Source organism: Chionomys nivalis, chromosome 3, assembly GCF_950005125.1.
Source record: "Chionomys nivalis chromosome 3, mChiNiv1.1, whole genome shotgun sequence".
Taxonomy (NCBI): Eukaryota; Metazoa; Chordata; class Mammalia; order Rodentia; family Cricetidae; genus Chionomys; species Chionomys nivalis.
The window spans coordinates 8,799,161-8,825,065 of NC_080088.1; the positions used below are offsets into that span (position 1 = coordinate 8,799,161).

The 25,905-nt window shown below is 47.0% G+C and overlaps 1 protein-coding gene across 6 annotated transcripts in view; it reads left to right on the forward strand.

Moving 5' to 3' along the window:
* Tiam1 (TIAM Rac1 associated GEF 1) overlaps nt 1–25,905 on the forward strand; it is a 353,183-nt gene that overhangs the window by 299,263 nt on the left and 28,015 nt on the right. For 5 of the 6 annotated variants that reach the window (XM_057763555.1, XM_057763556.1, XM_057763560.1 and 2 more), the window contains 6 exons: nt 84–308; nt 11,162–11,265; nt 20,195–20,374; nt 23,199–23,267; nt 23,537–23,662; nt 25,555–25,663. In XM_057763555.1, the coding sequence (XP_057619538.1) occupies nt 84–308; nt 11,162–11,265; nt 20,195–20,374; nt 23,199–23,267; nt 23,537–23,662; nt 25,555–25,663 (813 nt within the window). Of the gene's footprint in view, nt 1–83; nt 309–11,161; nt 11,266–14,682; nt 15,071–20,194; nt 20,375–23,198; nt 23,268–23,536; nt 23,663–25,554; nt 25,664–25,905 lie in introns of those variants that run through there. The other variant, XM_057763561.1, reaches the window with a different exon arrangement.

Here is a 25,905-nt window from a genome sequence, read left to right on the forward strand (position 1 = left end):
TGGCATGCCCCTTCTGACAGAACTGCTAAGTAGTTATGCTCTGATTCGTGTGACATTAAAACTTTTCCACCTTGCGTTGGCAGGCCTGAAGGCGGGGGATGAGATTCTTGAGATCAATAATCGTGCTGCTGGCACCCTGAACTCGTCTATGCTCAAAGATTTCCTCTCTCAGTCCTCCCTGGGCCTCCTGGTGAGGACACACCCTGAGCCAGAGGCAGGAGTGGAGCTTCTGGAGAACCCACCGCACCGAGTGGACGGCCCTGTGGACCTGGGCGAGAGCCCCCTCGCCTTCCTCACCAGCAACCCAGGTATGCTGTGCCCAGGGCTGTGTGTACTTCATGAGCGTGTGCCCCATGAGGCACGCCACTCGGGGGGGGGGGGGGCTCAGGGCTTGCTTCTGCAGGCGTCAGGGCACCCCAGGGCTTGCTTCTGCAGGCATGAGGGTCCCTTAGGGCTTGGTCCTGCAGGCATCAGTACCCTCAAGGCTTTCTCCTGCAGGCATCAGGACCCTCAGGGCTTGCTTCTGCAGGTGTCAGGACCCTCAGGGCTTGCTCCTGCAGGTGTTGGAAGGTGTCAGTGAGTGAAGCTAATAGCTGGCCCTGGGCTTCCTGTTGACATTTTAAAGGAAAAGGGGAAGGTGTTTCTGTCATGGAATATCTGCTCCGTGTTTCTTTTGCTTATTGTCATCTTGGAGAGAGGTGCGTGGGGTGAGGCCCCATTTCATGGCTGTGGATAAAGGTATGGGATCACATAAGCCCCGGGGATGATTAGTTCTCTTCTGGCCTTCACTTTCTCCACCCCCAAAGTCTGCTCAGCCCTGCTCTTCCCATGTGGGAGAAACTGGGTGTTTCTGAGAAAGCTCACCCAGCTGGTGGTGGTTTTGTCTGACTCCTGTGGACATGAGGAAATCCTGTCATTCCTGCTCTATCTGCCACTTTTTTTTTTTAAATGTTAGTAATTTTTTTCTTTTTTGTGTTCATTGGTGTTTTGCCTGCATATGTGTCTGTGTGAGCCTGGAACTCAGAAAGCCTGGAGCTGGAGTTACTATATTGGTGCTGGGGATTGAACCCGGGTCCTCTGGAACAATACTCAGTGCCCTTAACCACTCAGCCGTCGCTCCAATCCCCATCTGCCATTCTTGTCTCCTCTCTTTCCTGCTCCCTCTGGAACCCATGCACTCATTCTGATGGAAGCAGCTTGGGTGCCCCCTGCCTAGGGAGTCTTCCTAGGACCCCCAGCTCTCTGACCTGCAGAATGCGTCTCTTTAGGTTTGCTCCCCACCTCCCCCCTGAGTTTACTTCCGACAAGCTTTCACTTTGTAGCCCAGACTGGCTTGGAACTCTCTGAATAGCCTAGGTTGGCCTTGAACCCAAGATTCCCCTGCTTCAGCTTTTCGAGCTCTGGCCTTGCAGGAGAACACCTTCGTGCTTGGCTCATTTGACACCTTTCTTTCTCGCCTGTATCATTCTCTCATGTTTTGTTTTCTTAGAATGTGTGTGCTTTCTTCATCTTTGCCTTCCAGCCTTTGGACGGAGTGTCCCACACAGGGACCCTTTCCTATGGAACTTGGGAGTGAACGAGTGAGCACAGGGACCCTGTGGGTTGCAGGAGCTCAGCTTTTATGAACCCATGCTAGGGTTTGAGTTCACTGACTAGGTTTAATTTCAGAATTATTTTTCTCCCTGTCTTGTGTTTTCAGGGGGAGAAAAAAGCTTGAGGCAGCGTGGGCATGCATGGGGACGGGTCTCTAGTTTCAGAGCCTGTGTGGTCTTTGAAAGAATTTGACAAGTTGAAGCTTCGAAAAATGGATCGTAGTTGGTTATGATCCATTTGCTTCCTTGGATCACTGTGTCATAGTGTAGTGGTCCTCACACTTTTAAAAGCTGCTTTCGTCAGCCCAGGATGCCGAGAAAAGGGGAATCAGGACCGTGGCGGCTCTTCTCCAAGATGGCCACAAGGTGGCATTTGTTAGCCTACAAAACAATGCACAGCTTCTATTACGCAGGGTTACAGAATCAAACACATTCTGTGCGATTAGGTTGTTTCAGGACTTTGAGGTCATATGCATGAAGTGCGTGTGTGACTGTATGTGATTAATTTTCTATCAGTTTCGTGCCTGCCGTTTATAGATACAGATTCAGAATTTGCATTAATATAATCCACACACTGAAACCTGATCACCCTACCTGAACAACTTGGATCCGTCCGTGCACACCACGTTTTTGCTTCTTCCCATTACAGTGGTAGATTGGGTGGTTGTGATGGCCAGTTCCGGTCCACAAATCCAAAAATGTTTATTCTCTGGCCCCTTAGAGATAAAGTCCCTGTGTAAAATTGACTCTCGCTCACAAATTGCTTCCTTATTTACAATTACTGTCTATTTCTTACTAAAAAGACCCTTCGAATATATGCAGATTATTTCCATGAGTGTTTTTAAAATAACAATTTGCGTTTGAAATCAGGCTAGTTATATAGCCCAGATTATCCTAGAATCACTATGTATCCCGAGATGGCCCCTAGTTTGGAATCCTACTGCCTCAACCTCTTGAATACTGAGATTATGGTAAACAAGGCAGAACAGCCTTTAACTGGAAAGGTTCTTGCTTGTCTGTATGTGTCTGCTTCAGAAGGATCTGGGCGTGTTCTGTGTATATAGTAGTTGCCCTGTCTTTGATACAGTGGAGTCCTAAACACAGCCCCGACTTTCCTGTGGAGGCCCTGTACCACGCTACTTACTTGTATCTAAAACAGTATGACTTCAACCTTGGGGTCTTCTGTAGGAGACGGATTCTTTCCTTTGTTTGTTCCCAATCAAATGACTGTGTCTTGTAGCTCACTATCCCCACCTGGGTCTCTGCCTTCTGGGTGCTTCCGCTTCCTGGTCCTTATTTAACAGCAGAAGATGAAAGGGGGGAAGCAAGGAAGCAGGATGGGTAGCCAGCAAGCCTGCCCCGTAGCAGGTCAGAGATAACAGAAGGCAACGGCACTTAGCACAGAGCAGTGGGACAATGGGTAGGCCAGACTCCAGCCTTGATCTAAATTTAGAAGTAACTAAAAATAGGAGCAATCCGAGTGGCAAAGTTTGGGGTTTGGTGCTAAAGCATCTTTAAGATAGTTATACTGTGCATTAGTGACCTGGAAAGAGACCCAGGTAGGGAATCTGAGCATCTCAGGGACTTTGAGGCCCATGCGGTCCCTGGTGCTGTCTGCCCAGCATGCGGACTTGACCAGACCTTCCCGAGAGCCCGGACTGAAAGGTATTAATTCTCTTTCAAGCTTTGGTTATTTCTGAACCACTTTCTCACATAGAGGCTTGCAAGTAGAAACATCATGGCCTGGTGGTTAAAAATAGGCCCGAGCCAGGTTCTGTGGGACTGCGTTCATTTTGATGTTAGCCTGTGGTCCTGTGAGTCATGATTTGCCACTCTGTCCTGTATCCTCACTGTTAGATGGAGAAGAGAGCACCCTGCCATCCTACCAGGTCAGTGTGATGGTTAAGCCGTCTTCTGTCGCAGAGGACAGGGGGATTGTCTGACTGTGGCAATCAGTTGTGCATCCTCGCTGTCCGCGCCTCCACTTCCGCCTACAGTGGGCGGCGTGTCTAACTCTCGTGTTTCTGAATTTCCCTGTGCTTGCAGTTTCTGGGGGGAGACGAATTCTGGTGGGACTGAGGTCCCTGGACCCCTTCACAGCTCTCGAGTGGCCCTGGTTCTTGTCGATTGTTTTAGACGACAGTTTAGACTCCTTGAGAGATTTCCACATGTACCCAGAGTTGGAACCACTTTGGCCACCCAACTCCTCCTGTTTGCAGACTTCGTCTTGGGAAAATGGTGGCATGCAGACATTGCCGATGCCCTTTCAGGATCTGTTCCGTGGAGATTTTGATGTTGGAAATGCGCTGGTGGCTGTGGAGAGCATTTTCTGTTTAGTCCTTGATGAAAGAAGGAAGCACGGTGCATGGCTCGCACATCGCCTTCAAAGCCAAGGTCTGGGCAAGGGCAGTCTCTTCCGTATTCTAAGACCCCAGGTCTGGTCCGTGGCCATTTGCAGTCCATAACTTCCGGCTGGAATCTTCCTGGCCCCCTTTCATCTTTGTTTCCTAAGCACTTGTTTCTGTGCATAGGAGGAAGGGAGCCAGGACAAAAACAAACAAACAAACAAACAAACAAACAAACAAACAAAGGTAGTTCCCTTCATGGCTGTTATTCTCAGAGCATCCTTGCTGTAAAGGGGAAGCTGCTCTGAGAACTTGGAAACTCTTGTCTGCATGGCGTTTCTGAGGGCTGCTGTTAAGTTCTCATGGGATTTGTTTTGAGTGCTGATCTTAGCATTTCAGATCAGGTAATTCTTTGGTGCGAGGGGCCGTTCTCTGCAGCCCTACCAGCTGTCCTAAGATAGTAGTACCTGCTCACCCCCAAACAAAAATGCCCTCAGAGATTGCTGCTGTCCGTCTCCTCCCTCCCCACGAGGTCTTTCTAGTTCAGAACTCCTGGCTAGGTTTATTAGAAGGTGCACACTTACCTCAGTCAGCGGTGCGTCTGAGTGAGCTCAGTGTAGGAAGGCAGGCATAGGCCTGAATATTCTTTTGTTTGTTTGTTTGTTTGTTTTTGTTTTTTTCGAGACAGGGTTTCTCTGTGGTTTTGGAGCCTGTCCTGGAACTAGCTCTTGTAGACCAGGCTGGTCTCGAACTCAGAGAGATCCGCCTGCCTCTACCTCCCAAGTTCTGAGATTAAAGGCGTGTGCCACCACTGCCCGGCCTGAATATTCTTAGATGCTTCCTAAAGTATGCGTCCGTCATGGTTTTTTTTTTTTAAAAAAATGAGTCCTAATGATATTCTGCTATTCTCTTTTTAAAAATTTATTTTATATGCATTGGTGTTACAGACAGTTAAAAAACTGCCATGTGGGTGCTGGGACTTGAACCCGGTCCTCTGGAAGAGCAGTCAGTGCTCTTAACCCTTGAGCCATCTCACCAGTCCCTGCATCCATGTGTTTTAATATGCTTGTCTGGCACATCCCTGTCCTCCTTTTTTTACTAACGGAAAAGAAGGAACCTTACGTGACATAAGATATAAATCATGAAATTCACCAATGAAACAAAGATACTTCTGATAGCAATTATTGCAAACACCCAACTTTTATGCAGATTGTAAGAGTTGTCATTCAAGTCGCATCTAGGGTAACTCTTCAGAAGTTTGAAGTGTGTGTTTAGAGCTGGGTATAGTGATGCAAACCTGTCATTCCAGCACTTGGGTGACAGGCAGGATTGCTGAGAGTGTGAGGTGATATTGAGTAATGTAGCAAGTACTGGACCCGCCAGGACTACATAGAAAGACACACACACACACACACACACTTCCCATGTCTCTCTAAGTTCTGTTGTTAGCCACCCTTACTTCCAGTGGCGCCACCTCTCCGCTGCGCTGTCCTGTCCCTAGATTTCTGCTGGGCTGATTGAAGGGAAGCAGGTGCCCTGTCTTATCTAGTAAGGAGCCTGCACTCTCACAGTAAAAACACTGTGCTTTCTGGAGGGGCTGACGCCGCATCTTATTTGAAATAAAATGGATATTCTTGCATTTTGAGCTAGAGTGGCTCTAGCTGATACGGGGTGGCTGACATCTGGCCAGTGACACATTAGAGACGTTCAGATCAGGCTCAGATTGGAGAGCCGGAGACCCTTTGATCGGCCTCCAGCACATCTGTCTGCTGCGGAGAGGAAGTTGTGGGCTGCTGAGAGCACAGATGCACCTCCTGCAGGAAGTCGATTCCCTGGCATCTGCTTCACAGGAAAGGCCCCTGTGTGGCCATGCATGACCACGGCCCCTCAGTGCCGAGGAGGACTTGTTTGCACCAGGCAGGGACAGCGCTGGATCTGCCTGGCCAGTAAGTGCAGTGGAGAAATGGAAGGCTGTTTTCTCTGGGGGCTCTGCACTTAGGGAACAGGGAGGGGCGACATGAACGAGCCAGTGAACAGCTCTGTCTTCCTGAAAACAAATCTGGTCCAGTCTTGTAGATTCTCTGAAGCCTCACAGATACCCTGTTTGTTTGTCGATGAGGTTTGCGGCCATGTGTGCCTTGTAAGCTGTTGGCGTGCCTTGCTGTCTGTCACTTAGCGCATGGCCTGCTTCTCTGGGTCCTGTTGGGGTGTTGGGGATCCAAATGCTGTGTCTTGATTTCCAGTGAGATTTGATTGATGGCATCTGCCAGATCCCGTGTGTGAATAGGGGGTGGGTGTTGCTTTGCAGACGCAGGGGAGCCTTCAGTGTTATGTTTTTAAAAATCATTAGTGTAGGGGTTAGAGAGATGGCTCAGCAGTTAAGAACACTCGTTGCTCTTATGGAAGACTCAGGTTTGATTCACAGCACCTACATGGTGACTCCCAACTGTCTGTAACTCCGCTTCTAGGAGATCTTTTATCGTCTTCTGGAGACTTTGGGCACCAGGGATGTACATAGAGCACGCACATACATACAGGAAAACACTGACACACAGGAAATAGAAATAAAAATAATTCTAAAATTCATTAATGTACTTTATATTTTATTTTCTCAACAAACAGATAAGATCAATTATGCCAAAATCTGAAATTTTTGTGAATTTTTCCACAGTATTGTTATTGCTTTTCTCTTTTATGTATTCGTGTACATGTGCATATTGTACATATTTATCATGATATACATGTGGAAGTCAGCGGACCACATGCGGGAGTCTCTTCTCTACTTCTACTGTGTGCATCCCCTCAAATTGAACTCAAGTCTGTAGTCTTGACGGCCTTTACTCGCTAAGCTGTCTCTCCTGCTCAAATTTATTTATTTATTTTTTGATGTAGGGTCTTGCGCTATCCCAAGGTGGCATACAACTTACTACATAGCCCGTGCTAACTTTAAACTTGCCACCTTCTGCCTCAGCCTTCTGAGTGCGGGAGTTACCTGTGTGTACCGCTCAGCCCACTCACAGCGTGTATTTAGCTGAGTGCAGGAGTTACATGCGTGTACCGTTCAGCTCCACTCACAGCGTGTATTTAGCTGAGTGCAGGAGTTGCATGCGTGTACCGTTCAGCTCCACTCACAGCGTGTATTTAGCTGAGTGCGGGAGTTACCTGTGTGTACCGCTCAGCCCACTCACAGCGTGCATTTAGCTGGTTTGCTGCAATTTTGCTCTGCAGCCGTTTTGGTTTCTAGTTTCCTTGGCTGCTGGTGCCGGTGCCATGTATTACGAGGTGAACATGGGATTCTTTTTTAATGAAGCTATACCGTGACTGAGAAAGGAAACGGAGTCATAGCCCGGCAGTTGAGTCCCATACGAGTGTCTGGTCCAGTCTTTCCTCGCCCTACCCACGGGTCCATCAGTCACGTTTGCTCCTCATTCGAACTCAGATATTAGACAACTTTTTAAAGTTTATTCCTAGGGGCTGGCGAGACAGCTCAGTGCTTAAGGAAGTTGTTACTAAGTCTGATAACCTGAGTTTGATTCCTAGGACCCATGTGGTGAGAGGAGAGAACCCATTTCTTGAAAGTTACACACACACACACAGACACACACAGTAAAATAATTTTAGTGTTTGAACTAAAATTTGTTTAACTTGAACACATTGCTTGTATATCTCATTAGACAAGGATTCTTTCCTTTATGTTTAATTGCCACAAGGCCTTAGGAAAGACAAATGAATGTGGTATGGTCTAAACAAACGCTACATTGTAACATTGTAAGGTAAACTTTTGTGGCTAGGTTCGCATTGTGTTGGTCTTCGCTACTGGTGTGAGGGGTGAATGACTTGCCAAGGTTTTTAGACCATAAAGATGTGACCATGACATGGAAGCAATTTACAAACCAAAGAGGTGTTCTCACCTGTTCACAGCCCTGGGTTTAGTTTGTAGAAGCTTCTGTCGGTCAGAAGGTTCGGTCCTGAAGGTGCTCTGGCTTCCTCGCTCTCTTGTGGAGCCTCCCCTGAGCCTGCCTGACCGTGTGCTCAGGGCTTCTATTGATTGAACTGTTCCTTGCCCTGGCGCTTTCAGCACCCCCCCCAACCCTGTTTTTTAGTTCTTTCCCTGATTGCTAACAGAGCAGGCTGTGATGGTGGGGGCTGTTTCCTGCTAAGTGGGGGTGAGAATGCCCCCAGACAAGAGGGTTCAGAGGAGTGCACTTTATAGTCAGGACAGTGCTGCTGTAGAAAGTTGTGAAAGTGTGTGTGTGTGTGTGTGTGTGTGTGTGTGTAAAGCCATGAAATTGAGGGTATCCAGAGAAGGATCTGAGCATGGGAAGGAGGTACCCTCTCTGCTTGGATCCCTGTCCTGGCTGTTTTGCTCTTTCTTCTCAGTATCCCTGAAGTGAGCCGCTGTCACTTCCTCTCTTCTGTTTCCTTTGGTCATTAGCACCTACTCCTGTCCATTTAGTGGTTAATGTTGCAGAACAAACCGCTGCTACACAGCCTCGGTCCTTCCCTGTAGCCTAATGGCTTGGGCTAAAGCTCAGCGGGTTGGACACCCTACTGTCTTTGCTGTGTGACTGACCCTGTCCTTGCTCACATGTAACTGGGCAGAGAGGACCTCTTCTTCATGAAGCCTCTCATCTTGGAGACTGTAGTTTGGGGTTTCTTTGTACTTCGAACAAGCACAGGAACTGTGCAGCCTCCTGGGTCCCTGGCTGGAAATGTGTGTATTTTCACTTACGTTATTTCTGCTAGCCAAAGCAAGCCGTGCGTCAGCCCAGATTTCTGGTGTAGGGTGTAGTGTCAGGTCTGTGCTTCTAGGATGGCAGGGATTGAGCTGGTGGCTTTCGTGAGCGTCAGGCCTGTGTTGTGCATGTCCTTTTCTTCTTTCTTATTAGCTGCGTTTGTCCAGTATATTTTCTGCCGAGTCTGTATCCTCCTGGTGCTGGTGTTTGCGATTGGCGTGAATTAGGATCCAGCGTTATCATTTTTCCACGTGGGCCACCCACCGCTCTGGCGACATCTGTCAAATGTTCATCTCTTTCCTGACGGCACTGTGCGTCTGCTGAGTGCCACACTTCATCCAGGGCTGGGTCTCTTTTAAACAGTCTGTTCTGAGCTGCATTATGTTACTGTAACTTTAGCTTATGTTTTGCTTTCTGGCAGGGAAAGTACCCCAGTCTTGTTTTTTTTTTTTCTCCTTACTGTCTTTGGTGTAACTGAACTTTTATTAGTTCTAGGAAAAATGTTGCCAGTGTGGTCTGCTCAAGTGTAGATGCTCTAAATTAGGGCAGTCCCAGCCTTTGGTAGATGGCTTGCTTGTGTAAAATGCTAATCCTTGGGACTAGGGCTAGGAAAATCATTCACAAATCAAGCTTAACAGTTATAAATGTTTGCGTCTTCTGTGTCTTGACTAAGCCAGTTGCATTTAGTCATTTCTAGAGTGTTCCATGTGCTTGGTTATGTCTGGACTCTTCTCAGTGTGTTCCTCTCACCTGTTTCTTGCGTATATCATCCTGCTGGGGCTTTGTTTTATGTGTCTTTATTTAAGTTAAGCCTTTAACATCTTTTTTAGAAGATCCATGTGTTCTGACGCCTATTTGTGATCTCACTTATTTTCCCTTCTCTCTCCTGAATTGCATTTTAAATTCTAGTTGCGTCTTACATGGCCTGTCCCCCCTCTTTCACCATTTACTCTGCAGTTTGGACGTGATTCTGAGCCCAGCAGAAAGAAACCACAGTTCCTTTTCCTTCCTTCCCAGCTTCAGTTTCCCCCAGCCCTGCCTTAATAGTATCTTCCAAGCCGGTTTTTGCTTGTTTGTTTGCTTTTGTTTTAAATACCAAAATGTCTTTTGCGGAGGAGGCGGGGTTATTTTATAGTTTAATCCTAACTTGTATAAATGTCAACATTTTATCTTTCAGTTTGTACACTAGATTTTTTTTTTACGGTTATGTGTTTATTTTTTCCCTGAAATATATACTTTAGAGAACTTTTTAGTGAGATACTTGTTTCTAAGAAGTTCTTACTGTGATCTCTCTCTGGGATAGTCTTTGGTTGTTTATTTGTGGGGCTCGAGGGGCTGAATTTGGAGCCTCACCTGTTTCTAGGCAAGAGCTTGGCTACTATTCCAAAACTTTTGTGTGTTTTTGGATTTACTATTTTGTGTTCATGGGTGTTTAATCTTTTCACCACGTGTGTGCATTGTCCTGGGACCATAATTACATATGGTTGTGAGCAGCCATGTGGGGATTGAACCTGGTTCCTCTGGAAGAGCAGCCGGTGAGTGCTCTTTTTTTTTTTTTTTTTTTTTTTTGGTTTTTCGAGACAGGGTTTCTCTGTGGCTTTGGAGCCTGTCCTGGAACTAGCTCTGTAAACCAGGCTGGTCTCGAACTCACAGAGATCTGCCTACCTCTGCCTCCCGAGTGCTGTGATTAAAGGCGAGCACCACCACCGCCCGGCCCGGTGAGTGCTCTTAAACATCGATCCATTATGCCCACACCTAAACTTTCGCATGGTCGTTTCCTGAAATTGCAGTTCATGTGAAGGTTTATTTTCTAGAATAAGGCACTCCTTTCAGATGTCTTCACAATCCTCTTTTTTATTTATTTATTTTTTTACTTTTTTGATTTATATTTTTACCCATCAACTGTTTAATTTCTGTGACTACAGCTATTATTATTGTTATTTTTAGAGATTCTATTAATTCGTGTGATCTTTTTTGAAAGCACCCTTTTGTTTTTCTGAAAAAAATAATAATTTCAGCCTTGTTATTTGACATTTTCTGTCAGGTGGCTGGGTTTCCTGTGTTGCTCCGTGTCTTCTGCCCTTACAGGGACTGTTCTACTGTTTGTTTGCTTGCTATGGCTGAGCTCAGCCTCATGAATGCCAAGCAAGAGATTTAACACTGGAGTGCATCCCCCGCCCTCTTGGGTTTTGTATCGCCTGGTTATGGCTTCCTGTTTGTCCGTGGTCCACCTCTGCACATTCTGTAATGCCCTGGAGATGAAAATCCAGAAAGACCTTGAGGTGCTGTGGTGTCTTGAAGGAGAATGGACCCCATAGGCTCATAGATTTTAATGTTTGGGTTCCAGATGGTAGGCTGCCGTCACACATGCGCGCGCATACACACACCCACACACCCACCATGCTTCACTTGGTGCTGCCATCACCCCAGTGGCTTTTAGCTATGACTGTATTGCTGACCCGCACTTCCTTCTGTTTCTCTGTGGCAGGGCACAGCCTGGGCAGCGAGCAGGGCAGCAGTGCTGAGATAGGTCCGGAAGAAGGCGAAGGACCGGACCTGGAGTCTTCTGATGACACAGATCACAGCAGCAAGGTGAGAGAGTTTTCATTTTCACATCCTGTGTCCTGCAGGATCACAGCTGACACGCCACCTCTGCAGCTGTGTGTGCTCGGGCAGCCTCTCCATGGGATGAAGTGTTTTTGCTTCTGAGATGTTACTAAATAGCTGGATATGAAATCCAAATTACAGTCTTGGTAACAAATCCATATGGGAGAACAGAGGGCAGAAATCACTTGTAATGAATTGAAGGCTTCTTTCTTTAATTTCTGCCACTGCTGGAGTTCCCCGTTAATGCCATAATTTCATCCCGTTTCCTTCTCCATCTTCATTTGTGGAGGATGAAGCATCGTCCCAAATGGCATAATTGAGGCGGCAATGCCTTCTTGCCTCTTAGGGGTTCCACAATGAGCCGCTTTTGAGCAATCTGCTTTCAGCTCTTGTTCAAGGTGCACTTTTTTTTTTTATTAAAGGGAAAGGAAACTTTTTTTAATTAAAACAATTATGCTGTTCTTCAGATGAATACTGTGAGCAAAACTTTTCTTTTGATACTTTGGTGTAAAACAATGAAATTATCGCCTGTCATTCTGCCTGCTCCCGTTCGGCTTTGTCAAGTGTCCTGTACATCGGTAGTGTGTTAATCCCCGCGTTTCTGAAACAGCAGTCCTCCAAACCCGTCACCTGTGTCTAAGGGCATGTTCCAGATATGCATCGCCACATTAGTTATGTTGCTGTTGCTGTAATAAAACCCTTTGACCGTTACCAACTTAGGGGATGGGCAGGGTTTGCTTCATCGTCTATTTCAGTTCACAACTGTCGTGGAAGAAGGCTGTTTGCTGGCTTATCATCCCCCTACCCCAACCCCTTGTCCCCCCTTTTCCAGACAGTATCTGTCTCATAGTGTAGACCTGGTCGGCCTTGAAGTCACAGAAATCCCTTTACCTCTATCTCTTGAGTGCTTGGGTTAAAGGTTATACCACCATGCTTGACTTAACTAAGTTCTTATACAATCCAGGACAGTCTACCTAGAGATGGTGCCCCCCCGCAGTGGGCTGAGCTCTTCTGCATCTATTAATAATCAAGACAATGCCCCCAGACCCTTGCCCAAGGCCAGTCTGACCTGGGTGCTCCCTTCTCTTCTTACATGACTCTTTTGAGTAATCGTCTAGGTTGACAAGGCTGTTCCACAATCGCCTTGTCAGTGTTCTTCCTCCTCCACTGCCCATTGTTTTCCTTGACACTCTCATGAGCACATCACACATTGGAAGCCAGAAGAAGGTGCTGGTTGTGCGGTGTTAAACATGGAGCATGGGAACCAGTCTCTGGTTCTCTGTAAGAGCAGCGTACTGCTTCATTTTTTTTTCATCAGCTTGACATAAGTTCAAGTCGTCCTCAGAGAGGCAATCTCAGTTGAAAAAAATGTCCCCATCAGAGTGGTCTTTAAGTTGTTTTCTAGCTCATTGGAGTGGGTGGTGCCATTCCTGGGCAGGGGATCCTGGACGGGATCAGAAAGCAGGCTGAGGAAGCCATGGAGAGTAGCCAATAAGGTCTCTGCTTCAGCTCCCGACTTGAATTCCTGTCCTGACTTCCCTCAGTGATGGATTATGACTTAAAGGTATAAGACAAAGAAACCCTTTTCTCCCCAAGTTGCTTTGCATGGTGTTTCTCACAGCCAGAGAAACCCGGAGAAAGCCAAGAGCTCTTCGTCACTGAGCAGTAGCCCTTGATTGATTACATTTCTCATTTAAGAGATCTGAAAGCAAAAAAATTTCAAGTTGTACCGGCAGATCTTGGTGACCCACTGAGTAATATCCCACTGAATATTGATAACAAAGTCTTGCTAATTATGTCTTTGGCGAATATTAGGTACCATTTCATATGCAGTCATCTTTACAGCACTCCTGAAAAAGATCTCTCGAATTCTGTTTACAGAGGAGACTGGGGGTGGGGTTAGGCGCTTACTGAGAAACACAGACAGCTCCGAGGTATTGAAAGCCAGATGAAAACCCAGTCTGGCCCCAGGCCTTGTGTTATTGATGCCTGCATTTAAATTACCTGAAGCCTGGTTGTTGTGTATGATATTAAGTACCAGGCTTCATGAAAGAGGGAACTAATTTATTAGTGGTGCTAAAGGCCAATTAGATACACAGCCATGAGCCATTTAGCTATTTTCCCAATGCTTAATCTTCCTAAAGTGTCTCTTGATTAAGGTTAAGCGCTTTGATCGCATCGACTATATTGGTTTGCAAATTTATTTTTAAGTTGTATATGCTGTAACGTGAAAGGGATGATTAAGGCTTGTCTGAATGCACACATATTCTTCACGTAGAGAAATGTACCTAGTAAATTAATAGAAACTGGATGGCAAAGTGACCCAGCAGGTCTAGGAGGCTGTCGCCACGCTTCACAGCCCGATTTCTATCCCTGAGATCCACATGGTGGAAGGGGCTATCTGAATCCTGCAGATTGTCCCCCGGCCACACATGAGCAATGGCATGTTCCGCACCCAGACATGCCACCCCAAAAGAAGAATGAAGCGAGTGATTAGATTTTCTTTTTTTTCTTTCTGGTTGGTTTGCCTTCTAAAGACAGGGTCTCATTATATAGCCCTACACTAGCCTCAAGCTCACAGAGATCATCTGCCAGCCTCAGCTTCCCGAGTGCTGAGATTAAAGGTGTGCACCACCACGTCCTGCTGTATTACCAGTTTTTATTCTGCTGGGAAATACGAAGCCAGGACCCTATGATTTTTTTTTTTTTTTTGGTGTGGGTTGTTGTTGTTGGTGGTGGTGGTGGTGTGTGTGTGTGTGTGTGTGTGTGTGTGATTTAGCTGTGCCTGGCCTTTTGGAGCTGAGCAAGTGGAGGTGATTCTAGCAAGTCACCATGATGACTGAGGTTGTCAAAAGGCAAGGGAGTCTAGCCACCTCTCCCTTTGTCAGCGCCTCTTTCCTCTGGTGACGTGGTGACAGCCTTAGGTCTCCTCACCCTAGGAGCTCATTTCTCTTAGCGGCTTCTTGTGGAATGGAATGTGAGTTAACTGAGGCCAGAGGAGCCCGGAGTCCTGCATTCCAGGCCCCCTGGTGGCTCCGACTTTGTTTTCGCGGTTAGAAAGTGTATTAGAATCATCAATACCTGTGCACTCCTAGCAGCTTCTGCTTTTGTTTTTGTGCATGCTAGAACTGCTTGGGAAGCATCTGTTTTTGCAATGAAGTATTAGTGTAAAGTGTGTCAGGGCGCACAGTTGAAAGAGCAGGTTTGTGTGGTGGGGATTCCTTTGCCTCAGTGAGGGGAGCTGTAAAGTTGTCCTACTTGGGCACTTTAATATTCCTGTGCCATTCGAGATACTGGCCAATCAGCTGGTCCCACTGACTGCAGGGCAGGGCCACCCGCAGCCCGGGGAGGCACTCAGTGCTTTGTTTTCCGCTGGCTTTGGCTCTCTCTTTCTGGGACTTTTATTGTTGAGCCAGGTAAAATCAAAGCATGAGTTTTTCTCCGAGATACAGCTTTTGACAGCTGTCGGGAGCGCCAGTGGGGAAACAGGTGCCTCTCTGGGGCTTGTGGCCACCCTCAGCTCTGCACTGAGATGTCTGTGGTCCCAGGTCGGCACTGGAGAACCAGCATGGGCTATCCTGGAGAGAGGAAGCTCTCTGCAAGCTGGAAGGTGGCTGGGGCTTTCTGAGTATTTTAGGAAACTTGGGTTTCCTTGCTGAACACACGAAGTGCTAGGAGGAATTACCATGAGCCTGTGCCCCTGAGGATGTCGGCACTGTGGAAAATCAAGCGCAAAACCAGGATGGAGAACGACAGAGCTGGTGGCTCTCTCTACCGCACCCTTCATCTGGTGAGCGCTTCACTCTTTCTGGCGGCTTTGGGGAAGACTAGCTCCCAGGTTCAACTAGTGATGCCTGTGTTTGTCCCACATCTTCGTGTTTCACCCCCCTTTCTTTCTGGGCGCCCTTGTTAACAAAGAATATGTATTGCAGCAGTTTTTGGAGGATGCGATCCTTAGTTAGTGTGCAGTTGAGTTTGTGTTGGGTGTTTATATTTATCTTTTCAGATTTAGGTGGGAGAAAACTTTGGTTTTTTTTTTAATCTTTTTTAACTATTGCTGACCCCCCCCTTTTTTTTGGCTATTAAGATTTTGGTTATATTTTATGTCCAGTGCACTATGTCCCTCCCACCCCACCCCTGACCAGGGACTAGGAAAGCAGCTGGGATTGTGCTTTGCTCCTTTGGGTCTTATTTCTGCTGACTTGCAGTAGGTAAAGAAGGTTGAAGAATGAGCAGTCTAGCATGAGCTGACCTACTTCCCTAGACCAGCCCCTGTAGTAAATGATAATGCTCTAAAAAGAACCTGCAGTAGTGAGCTCATGGCAAGAAACAGTTGAACAAAATCAAACTGAGCCTTTTGATGCTGGTGCTAATACCTGCGTCTGTCGGCGGCTTAGAGGCAGTGTCTTTTAATGAAATGGACATATCAGTGTCTATGCCTGGTGTTTCTTGTTTGAAATTTGTTAGAGGAGACGCCAAAGCTGGTGGAGAATTGAAGGAAGAATGACTGTAATGCCCTCTGAGGCTCTGAAATGTGCTTTGCTCCATCATCCCTCAAGAAAAGTTTAAATACAGGCTGTAAGGTTTTGAGGCCACTCCTCCCTTTAAATCCGTGGGAAGTGTTAAGTCGGTCAGAGTCAAAGAACAGTTTTGGAAGTCGCTCATCTGGAGGCAGACATTGCCTTTGGTGGTTGCATAACAGGAAGGCTTGAGCAGCTGGGTCGCTCCAGTAGGTAGTGTGTCCTTAAGAGTCCCCCCCCCCCCCGTGCGCGCCCCCTTTGTACTTTCTTTTCATCCTGCACAGGGGGAAAGGATGTCATAACCATAACCACCGAGCCTCCTGCTGGCCATGGCAGAATGGCCCATGCCCTCCTTTGTTGTCCTGTCTTCTCTTTGTTGGCTGAATCGGTTTTCCTGGGGCACCTCTGCCCGCTTCAGCGCTTCCAGGCTCTCTAGTGCCTGTGAGTGCTGCTCTTTGGTCTCTGGTGATAGTCCTCAAGGGGAGAGACTGCGCTCCCTGATGCAAGTACTTGGGCTGTCTTCCTTCTGCCCCAGAGCCAGGGCGGCTTTCATGTAGGAGCTTGTGGGGAGCCTCCCACCCAGGCTGGGCGTGCGTGTGAATGGTGGGTGCTAGGTGTGTGAAGGGTGGTGAGAGGTGAGTGTGACTCACCTGACAGCCAGCTGTGGCGTGGTCAGGGCGTTTTCTCTCCATGCTCTGCCATTGCAGGTACCACGGACAGGGTCCATACTTGACAATGGCCTACTTAGAAGTTTGACCACAGTGGAATGCGGTGGACGGAGCTGGAGATTTAACTGGGCAACAATACGTGAATTCAATAGCTTAGAGACATTCCAAGGGAGCCCTGCATTTCTTAGTTCCTTTAGAGGATATTTTGGAAGGAGTATTTTAGGCAAACAAAACTCTCAAGCTTTACGGCCTCTTTTAAATTCTCTCCAAACAGAAACACCACTCTTGATGTCTACACGTGTTAAAACTTATCAATGCTGTGAAACCATTTATTCTTCCTCAAGTAGCATGTATTGACGGGGGGTGGGCATCAGTTTGGAGTCAGTGCCAGGAGCAGAGTGTTGGGAAGGACATTGTTCAGCTTCAGGGGTATTCAGGACGGGTCTAATGGGAGGGGTGGTTGAGGCTGAGCCCTCTAAAGGGAAACCCATGGAGCTTTTCAGTAGCCCCCCAAGAAACTAAGGGGGCAGGGCACTGTTGTCAACTCTGTCTTCTTCTTGTAAGATTCTCTCCAGAAGGGCCCTTTACAGTTTCCCTTATCTGTAGGGGATACACCTTGAGACCCTCAGTGGATACCGGAAGCCATGCCTAGGTGGATAGTACCAATTCCTACGTGTACTGTGTTCTTTTCTCGTGCATACGTGTCTTTGATAAAGTTTAATGTTAAGTAAACAGTAAGAGATTAATAGCAACTAATAAATAGAGGAACTTCGCATAACCCTGTAAGAATGTAAGAGCATAACATAAAGTACTTCAATAAAGGTTTTGTAGACAGGGTTTCCCCTGAAAGAGCCAAAATAAAGTTTTTGCGTTTTCTGATGATAACTCAGAAAGTGAATGACCCCAAAGATAAAGTTCGATGACCATACTTCCTATGGGGTGTATGTGTGTGTGTGTGTGTGAATTTAGGACTTGATTTGGGGTACTAGCAGAAGAAAGGAGAACACCTCAGAGCAGGCACCCAGGGAGTCTGCTGGGCGTCAAGAGCCAGAGCAACTCCACTCTAACTAGGGAGTCACTTGGCAGAGACCAAGGCAGCTCCCCGTTCACAGTCTTGAAAATAGCTATCTTTAGGTGTTCATGATATCACAGAGGAACCAAGAAACCAGGAACCCCGGTCCATACCTTCTATATTTAACCAAAATGCAGTGACCCCTCCGGTGTGGTGGGCCATGGCTTTTGCAACGCCCTGCTTCTCCTGTAAGTCAGGGCCTCTCACACGGTTTGCCATTTGTGGAGTTGAGTGTTCTGCTTGCACCGATATGCAAGGTCCCATGGCTAATCATCTCAAGAGGGTATCCTGCCGGTAATTGGAACTTGGTAATGGCTGTGTTTGTCACGGGAATTGTGTGTGAGGGACAGTCAGCAGTGGTCACAGATGGAATTGTTACAGAAGCATTCATTGTGTAAGCAAAAGTGCCAGGACCATACTTGTTTGTTAGGTTCCTTGACCAGGCAGCAAATCAAAGCAGCCCAGGGGAGTGTGTGAAGGGATGGGGATAGGGCACTGGTTGTCAGCTCTTCTGCCTGTGAGGCTTTGTCCAGAAGGGCATTTTTATCTCCCCGTGATAACCGCATTAGAAAACGTTGCTTGTCTTAATTATCATTCGATCTTTAAAAGGAGACATGAACATTTTGTTAAAATGGATATATTTGTTCCCTTGTTCCTATTGTTATGGCAAAGTCCAGTTTGACTCTATCAAGATGACCCCAAGTTAGTAAAGTGGTGTGTAACTAGTCCCTTTGTTTCTGCACAAACAGGCTTTGATGTAAAGCAGGTATTTTCTCTTACTGAGGTAAAACTCAGAGTATACAGTTCAGCCCATCTGGGTGAGTTTTCTATACCCCTGTGAAGATTCTTTGTGGGGATATTATACGTCTGAAACCCAGTTTCCTGGAGGATCCTGACTAGTACTTATGACTGGCAGCATGCATACTGGCAGTTACTGCAGTTAGCAGCAGCCAGAAATAAGTCATGGCAATTATAAGAGAATCAGAACGATAGCCCTGTGACTCGCAGTCCAGACTCTGGGCTTTCCTGCCCTGTGCTGCCCCTAAATGTGTCTTTTTGAGAAACTCTGTCTGTGTTCTCTTTTGCATATGCAAATCACCCTTCACTGTATTTAAATCCTGTCCTGTAGAATATTCTAGGTCCTAGATTTTCTGCCTTGCAGCTCTGTGGACCAGCAATTTTTTTTATTGTTGTTTTGTTTGTGTTTTTGTTTTGTTTTTCGAGACAGGGTTTCTCTATTGCTTTGGAGCTGTCCTGGAACTAGCTTTTGTAGACCAGATTGGCTTTGAGTTCACAGAGATCTGTCTTCTTCTGCCTCCTGAGTACTGGGACTAAAGGCGTGTGCCACCACCGCCGCCGCCAGCTACGCCAGCTATAGGAGTAATTCTTTATCAGCGCTGTCGTTTCCCTGAACGGGGCACTTCTGTGTTTAGGACTGAAATAGACAAGAGAAAGACTGAAGAGAAGTAGAATATAGAAGGTATCCATCCAACATTACTGCTGTGCATTTGACAGGCAAACCAGGTTTCCTTACTCCAAAGCAGTGCCTGGGGCAATCACTGGCAGGTTTTGGAAGTCCTGAGTTCAAGGCCAGTTTGGTTTCCTAGTTAGTGAGTTACAGGACAACCAAGGTTATCTAGTGACAAGCCTAAGCCAAATGCCAGTCCCTTTGCATCCCAGTGTGGACTCTGACTAGAAGGATCTGACTGGAAGGAATTGGGATGTCTAGGCCATCCAGGGCTTCACTGAGGTCAGCCACTGAGCCCACGGGGTTTTCAGCAGCTCGACCTTCAGACAGCATCACTCCATAGGGTGGAATGTAGCTTCCTAAACTTGAGAATCATTGCAGCCTTCTTCTCAGTCGTGTTCTCCCGAGGCAGTGGAGGCTGAGGTCCACGGTGGCCTGTTTCAGGCTCAACTGCCTTCTGCTCAAAGGGCAGTGGAGAAGATAGAAACAGCAGAACTTACCAAAAATACAGCCATCTGCTAAATGTGAGCGATTTAATGACCACAGACAGACATTGTCTTCCAGCATGCTGAGTAAGTGTCCAAACCCGAATCCGGTAGCTGAGTAAATTGTTCTCTGTGTTACATGTCCTTATCTCCTAGCTTCTCATGGAATGGCTCAAACAGCCTGTGGGGCCAGGGATGCCTCTTGGTGACAGGGCACTTGCTGAGGCAAATCTGAGGCCTGGGTTTCGTTTCATTCCGAATAACACCCCTCACCTCCCCAGCACTCCCCAGAATCACAGGCTCTGAAATGTGCTTGGGTAGTTCACTTTCCAGGTCTGCCTTGGCTACTTCTTAGCTGAGTGACTGTGGATGAGTTATTTAACCTCTCTGGGCCTCCTTTGTTTCAATTGTTCAGTGGGAGTTGTCATAGCCCTCCTCACACGTGTGAGTAGCGTGTGAGTGTCAGATACCCCGGACTAGCGAGCAAGCCTCATGGGGCGTGATCACTTGCACACCCTTGTTCATTATTGTGGTTGTCAGCACTCAAGGAACTCAAGTGTGGAACAGATTGGGACACGAGACGTATTCATATGTGACCATTCATTGAGCTGAAAATTGCCTTGAGGAGGGCTGGGTGCCAACAAGGCTCCCGGCTGAGAAGTGACTCCCTCTGCTTTGCCTTCTCCTCCTGTGCCCCACAGAGCACGGAACAGGTCGCTGCGTTCTGTCGGAGCCTGCACGAGATGAACCCCTCTGACTCGAGCCCATCTCCTCAGGACCCCACGGGCCCTCAGCTGGCGACCACACGGCAGCTGTCTGACGCCGATAAACTGCGCAAGGTGATCTGCGAGCTGCTGGAGACGGAGCGCACCTACGTGAAGGTGCGTGCGTCTGCCTCCGTAGCCTGGGGTGTAACCACCTTTCCTTCCCGAGAGAGTGGGGGCTCCCTGTCTAGGGCTTCTGTGGCCGCAAGGGGACGCCATGACCACAGCAGCTCTCGTAAAGGAAAACCTTTAATTGAGACCGGGGTAAGTTTCTGAGTCCATTGTCATCATGGTGGGACATGGCAGCAGGCAGACATGGTCCTAGAGAAGGGTAACAGGAAGTAGACGGAGTGTCACACTGACCGGAGCTTGAGCAAAGGAGACCTCAAAGCCCGCCTCCATGGTAACACACTTCCTCCAGCAAGATCACACCTACTCCAACAAGGCCATACCTCCTAATAACACACAAATATTGAGATCTTGATCTCTCTTCTGGAACTAGTATATTGATTAACATTGATAAATATAAATTCTTAGTTGTTTTATATATTTATGTAATTGATAATGAATGTTAAATCATTTTTCTGGCTTTTCTAAATGTATTATAAGCTACTTCTAAATCTGAATTTAGGGCCTGGCGAGATAGCTCAGTGGATATGAGGACTTGCTGTGCAGGCATAGGGGACCTGAGTTCAAATCTTGACAACCATCCTGACTGTACAGCATCTCAGGGGGCAGAGAAAGGCGGATCCCAGGAGTGTGCTGGCTGGTCTAGCTCAAAACCTGGTGGGGCCCAAGTTCCGTGAGAGACCCTCTCCTGAGGGAGTTAGGTAGCAACTGATTGAATAGAACACCTGGCACCTCTTTCTGACTTCCCCAGGCATATACATGGTATTTGTATAACACACACACACACACACACACACACACACACACACATACACACACTGAATTTAGTTTCTTTTGAGATGGAGTAGCCTAATTGAGTATCAATAAGAAAACTCTGTAATCAGTCATAAATAAAGTTATTGAACACTCATAGAAATGAACTGATTCAAGTCTTCTAACATGAGCCTCGGTAGAAGGGTTGGGTCTGTTTTCTGTGTGTTATTAATTGTTCTGTTCCCACCCCAATGGACAGCAATGAGATCTACTTGTGTTTGGTTTTGTTTTTAAGATAGGGTCTGAATTCAAAATACTCTGTTTCAGCCTCCCACATACTAGGATGCCGGCCTACACCACCAGGACCGGTAATCCGAGTTTAGCCAGCTTTTATACTTTAGTCTAAATCAGTCTAAATATTTTGAGTCCGGTATATTCTGACCTGCAAGCCATATCCACCTTGCTGCCTGTTTTTGAAAATAAATTTTTTTTTGGAACGCAATCATGTCTCTTGCAGACCAGCTCCCTGGGCTGCACCCAGGGGTGCAGAAGGATGCCTCCAGAGTAGCCGGCCTCAGGAATTTCTCTTTGCTGCCAGAGGGTCTTCAGGAAAGGGTGTACTTGCTCTCCTGCTGGGGCCTTCTCTTTTACATCACCCTGTACACCTCTGGGTCTTGACCGTCTCTCTGCACAGTTCCATTTCTTTGCTGCAGCTCCATCTTTCTCCACACCTCTCTCCTCTACGCACACTTCTCTGTACCGCTCCATCTCTTCTGCATCATTCACACACTCGTATACTTACCCACTCACACACCACCCATGTACACACACACACACACTATTCTCACATGCACACACACTTCTCACTTACACATTCATTCACTCTTTATGATACACTCACATACTCATACTCACCCACTTACACACCACTCATGCACTTATACACCCATGTGCTCACACACTCAGATACTCACACCCACGCACTCACACACCCACACACTCACACACCCACGTGCTCACACACCCACACACTCATACTCACATCCATACACTCACACACTCACTCTGGACAATTATGAGTTACATACACAGGACTTGACCCATTCTAATAACACATGATAAGTCACACAGTTTCCCTTAGGCTGGGGAGGCCGTGCTGGCCGGTCATGGTGAATAAAGCAGGCACGCACCTCTGAGTGGTCAGGGTTCCCAGATGGACAGTGACCCTGAAACTCAGGACTTGCACAGTAAACTTGCACAGTAGTTGGCTGGACCTCGGGTCCCGCATCACAAACCAAGGCCAGAAGTATGTGAAGAAAATCAGTTACTAGAGAGAGTTATGTCTTAATGTTATCACCCTGGCTGGTCCAGCAGTGCGTATTTTATAGGGGCAACTAGTCCATTTTGAATCTGCTCTGAAGTCTAAAATCAGCTAAATGTGCAAAAAAACTGTCTTTATAACTGAGAATATTGCTATTTTCCTGTGTCAGTCTAATATCAAAAATACTCTAGTACTATTTCTATTCATCAAAATTATACAACTTAAGCAGAACTCATCTTCCCTACCATCCACAGCTACATGTGTGCCCAGTAGATGGAATATATCTATATTTTATGAGATAGATAGTTAGATGGATATGAGATAAACCACAGGCAGAGGGGAAACACCCATAGCTGTTTCCATTCAGGGAAGGAATGCAGTGGCACATGAGAAGAATTATAGACAGATCCAAGCGGATTCACAGTCAGGGACCCTACGGTCATTTTCCAAGTGCCACCCCCCATCAGAGAGTGGGTCGACCTGTTGAATGCTAGCTGTCAACTGCTGAGTATTTTTAGTGGCCATGTCCATTTCCATATGGAGCTCTTAGCCTGCTCACAGAGTACACCATGAGTTAAAGACTTGATTTCCGCTGTGCCCATGGGCCTGCCTGCTTCTTCCTGTCTTCATGGACTTTCATCACTGGCTCCTTAGCCTTCAGAACACACTTTGCCTTTTCAGCCCATGCAGCCTTGTAGACTTTTCAGTATGCTAATGAAGTGTCCTTCTGGCTCGTAGGACTTAAACTGCCTCATGGAGAGATACCTGAAGCCCCTTCAGAAGGAGACCTTTCTCACCCAGGATGAGGTATGGCGGGCTGTCTTGGTTTGTGGGGGGCATGCTGCAGTTGACCTGCTGGTGAGGGGTGGAGCACTGACACCCACAACATTGGGTGCCTTTAGTTGTGGCAGGCCGCAAAGAGCCCGTGAAATTTTGGGGTAAGGTTGGGGCATGGGACTGCCCCATTCTGTAATAATAGGCTTGCTAACCTTTAGAAATCATACAGTCAGGTCCAGATAAAGTTTCTGAATCTTCATGGACATGGGGTAGATTATTTTTTGTTTTCATTTTTTTAGCTTGATGTACTCTTTGGCAATTTAACCGAAATGGTAGAGTTTCAAGTCGAATTCCTTAAAACTCTAGAAGATGGAGTCAGACTGGTCCCTGATTTGGAAAAGCTTGAGAAAGTCGACCAATTCAAGGTAAGCCTCATCCTCAAGCTACCTAAAGCTGCCCTTCTGCATCACTGCTGGGTTATCTTGCGGGTCAGGATGTGCCCCCATGCCATGCTGCAGGTGGTCTTTTGTTCTTTGGGAGTCGTGGACCTCACAGTACTGAGGACTTGTAGGACTTCCCAGTGGGGGACCCTCCTGGGGGCGGTGTCAGGGTGGGGAGAGAAGGCCTTATCTTTCTTGTTTGATGCTGTAGACTCAATTAAACACATTTATCTGCCAATGTCTCCTTTGGAAGCTGCGCAGACCTTAAGGTTACATTAGCTAGTAACAAGTTAAATACATTAGCTAGTAACAAATTAAATTAGCCCTCTGGTCTGTCAGTTCAATCAATTTACCCTGTTCTGGGCAGCTTTGATAGAAATGTTGATTCCTGTCCAGATGGGCACTGTCGTTGTGGTCCTAGTGAGCCGTGTGACTCATGCCTGAACAAAGGTTACTCACCCTCAACTCGTTTCCTCTCCCCTGATTGGTATTCCCTTGAAGGAAGTTCCCGTTCCACATTTCAGATCAATAAAACTCTTTGATGTGTGTGTTGGCTTACATGTCAGACCCTGGTGCTTAAAACAAGATCAGCAGTGGTACAGTTGATGAAGCACTGTGCATATTTAAAGTGTAGGCTCTGATAAAGTATGTGTGTATGAGTACACACACACATGCGTACACACACATACATACGTATATACAAACATACACACATGCATGCATTTACTCACATGCACACGCACACATGCACACACATACACACATGCATGCATTTGTACGCACATGCTCATGCACACACACACACCCGTGAAACTGTCACTACACTCAGGGCAATGACATAATCAACTCAGAGCTAGTCTCTGTCACTTGTGATCTCCCCCTCCTGCCTCTCACTGCCTCCCATTCTCAGGCAGTGTGCTCTGCACCCTGGTAGTGTAGGACTGTTCACATCAGGCTGATGGAGCTTCCTCCTTGGAATCTGGTGTGCACCAGCCTGTGGGTCTTCAGAAGCCTGTAGGACGGCCTGGGTCCTACAGTCAGTGTGGGAATCCCTCCCATCCTGTGCAGCAGGCACTGGAGATACGGTTTTATCTGTTACCACATGGCAAACACTTAGTAACTGTTACTGTAAGCAAAGGAGCGATTTTTCTGTGGTCCTTCCCAGCTTTTCCTGGGTAATTTGTCATCATGACTTGGGCAATCACATCATACATTGTCCTGTAGTCACGACATGAGAAGAATAGGAAGATTGAACACGAGGAAGAGATTTCAGGTCTCTGATAACTGCAGATGCCAATCAAGTATGGTCTAAAGTAGACATTTTCTCCGTCAGTAGACAAGGAGGGTCTGTCCTGGTGTGATCCTCTGGGTGGAGCTGCTGTTCACACCTGAATGTCACTCTCGCATTGGTCTTGCTTAGGTTCTTATCTGCTTCCTGGCAGAGGACAAAGGGGCTTTGGAGAAGGTGGAGGCTGTACCCAGGGCATGTCTTCTTCACTTTGGAGGTGTAAGCCTTTCCTGAATGGTTTGTCCCTTCTGTCTCCCAATAAGGAACTCATGAGAGAACTGAGGGTATTTCTGCCCTCCCAGAATTCAACTATTTTCTCATCAGCATTCAAAGATCTCAGACAGGTCATGAGCAATCCTACTGTAAATACTGAGAAGACAAAACCCAACATCTGTAGAATTCATCTTAAGCCAAAATATTTTTCCCACAGTCAATTTTAGGACCTCTGTGAGCAAAGACAGGCTTTGACAGGCATGGAGACGCTGGTTGGTGCGGGGAGCCAGACAGGTGTGATTTCCCTGTTCTCGCCTGCTGCCGGGTCTACACGGGGATGGGAATGAACTCATTGCACTTTTCCTCTTTAATCTAGAAAGTGCTGTTCTCTCTGGGGGGATCCTTTCTGTACTATGCGGACCGCTTCAAGCTCTACAGTGCCTTCTGTGCCAGCCACACGAAAGTCCCCAAGGTCCTGGTGAAAGGTAAGACAGGGCCAGGTGATTTGGATGGGTGTGTTGGTAGCCAGTTCACATCTGTGTGGATGGCAGTGGTGGATGGTTTTCAGAGAAGAATTTGAGAGTCACCGATGCACTGGGCTGACATTCCCATAAGCCACAATATTGAGAAGACAGATTACTGTCTTAAATTCATCATTCATCAGTTTTCATGCAGTGAAAATTTTGGCTCAGCCATTTTGGGCTGGAATCTTCTTGTAATAATGTAA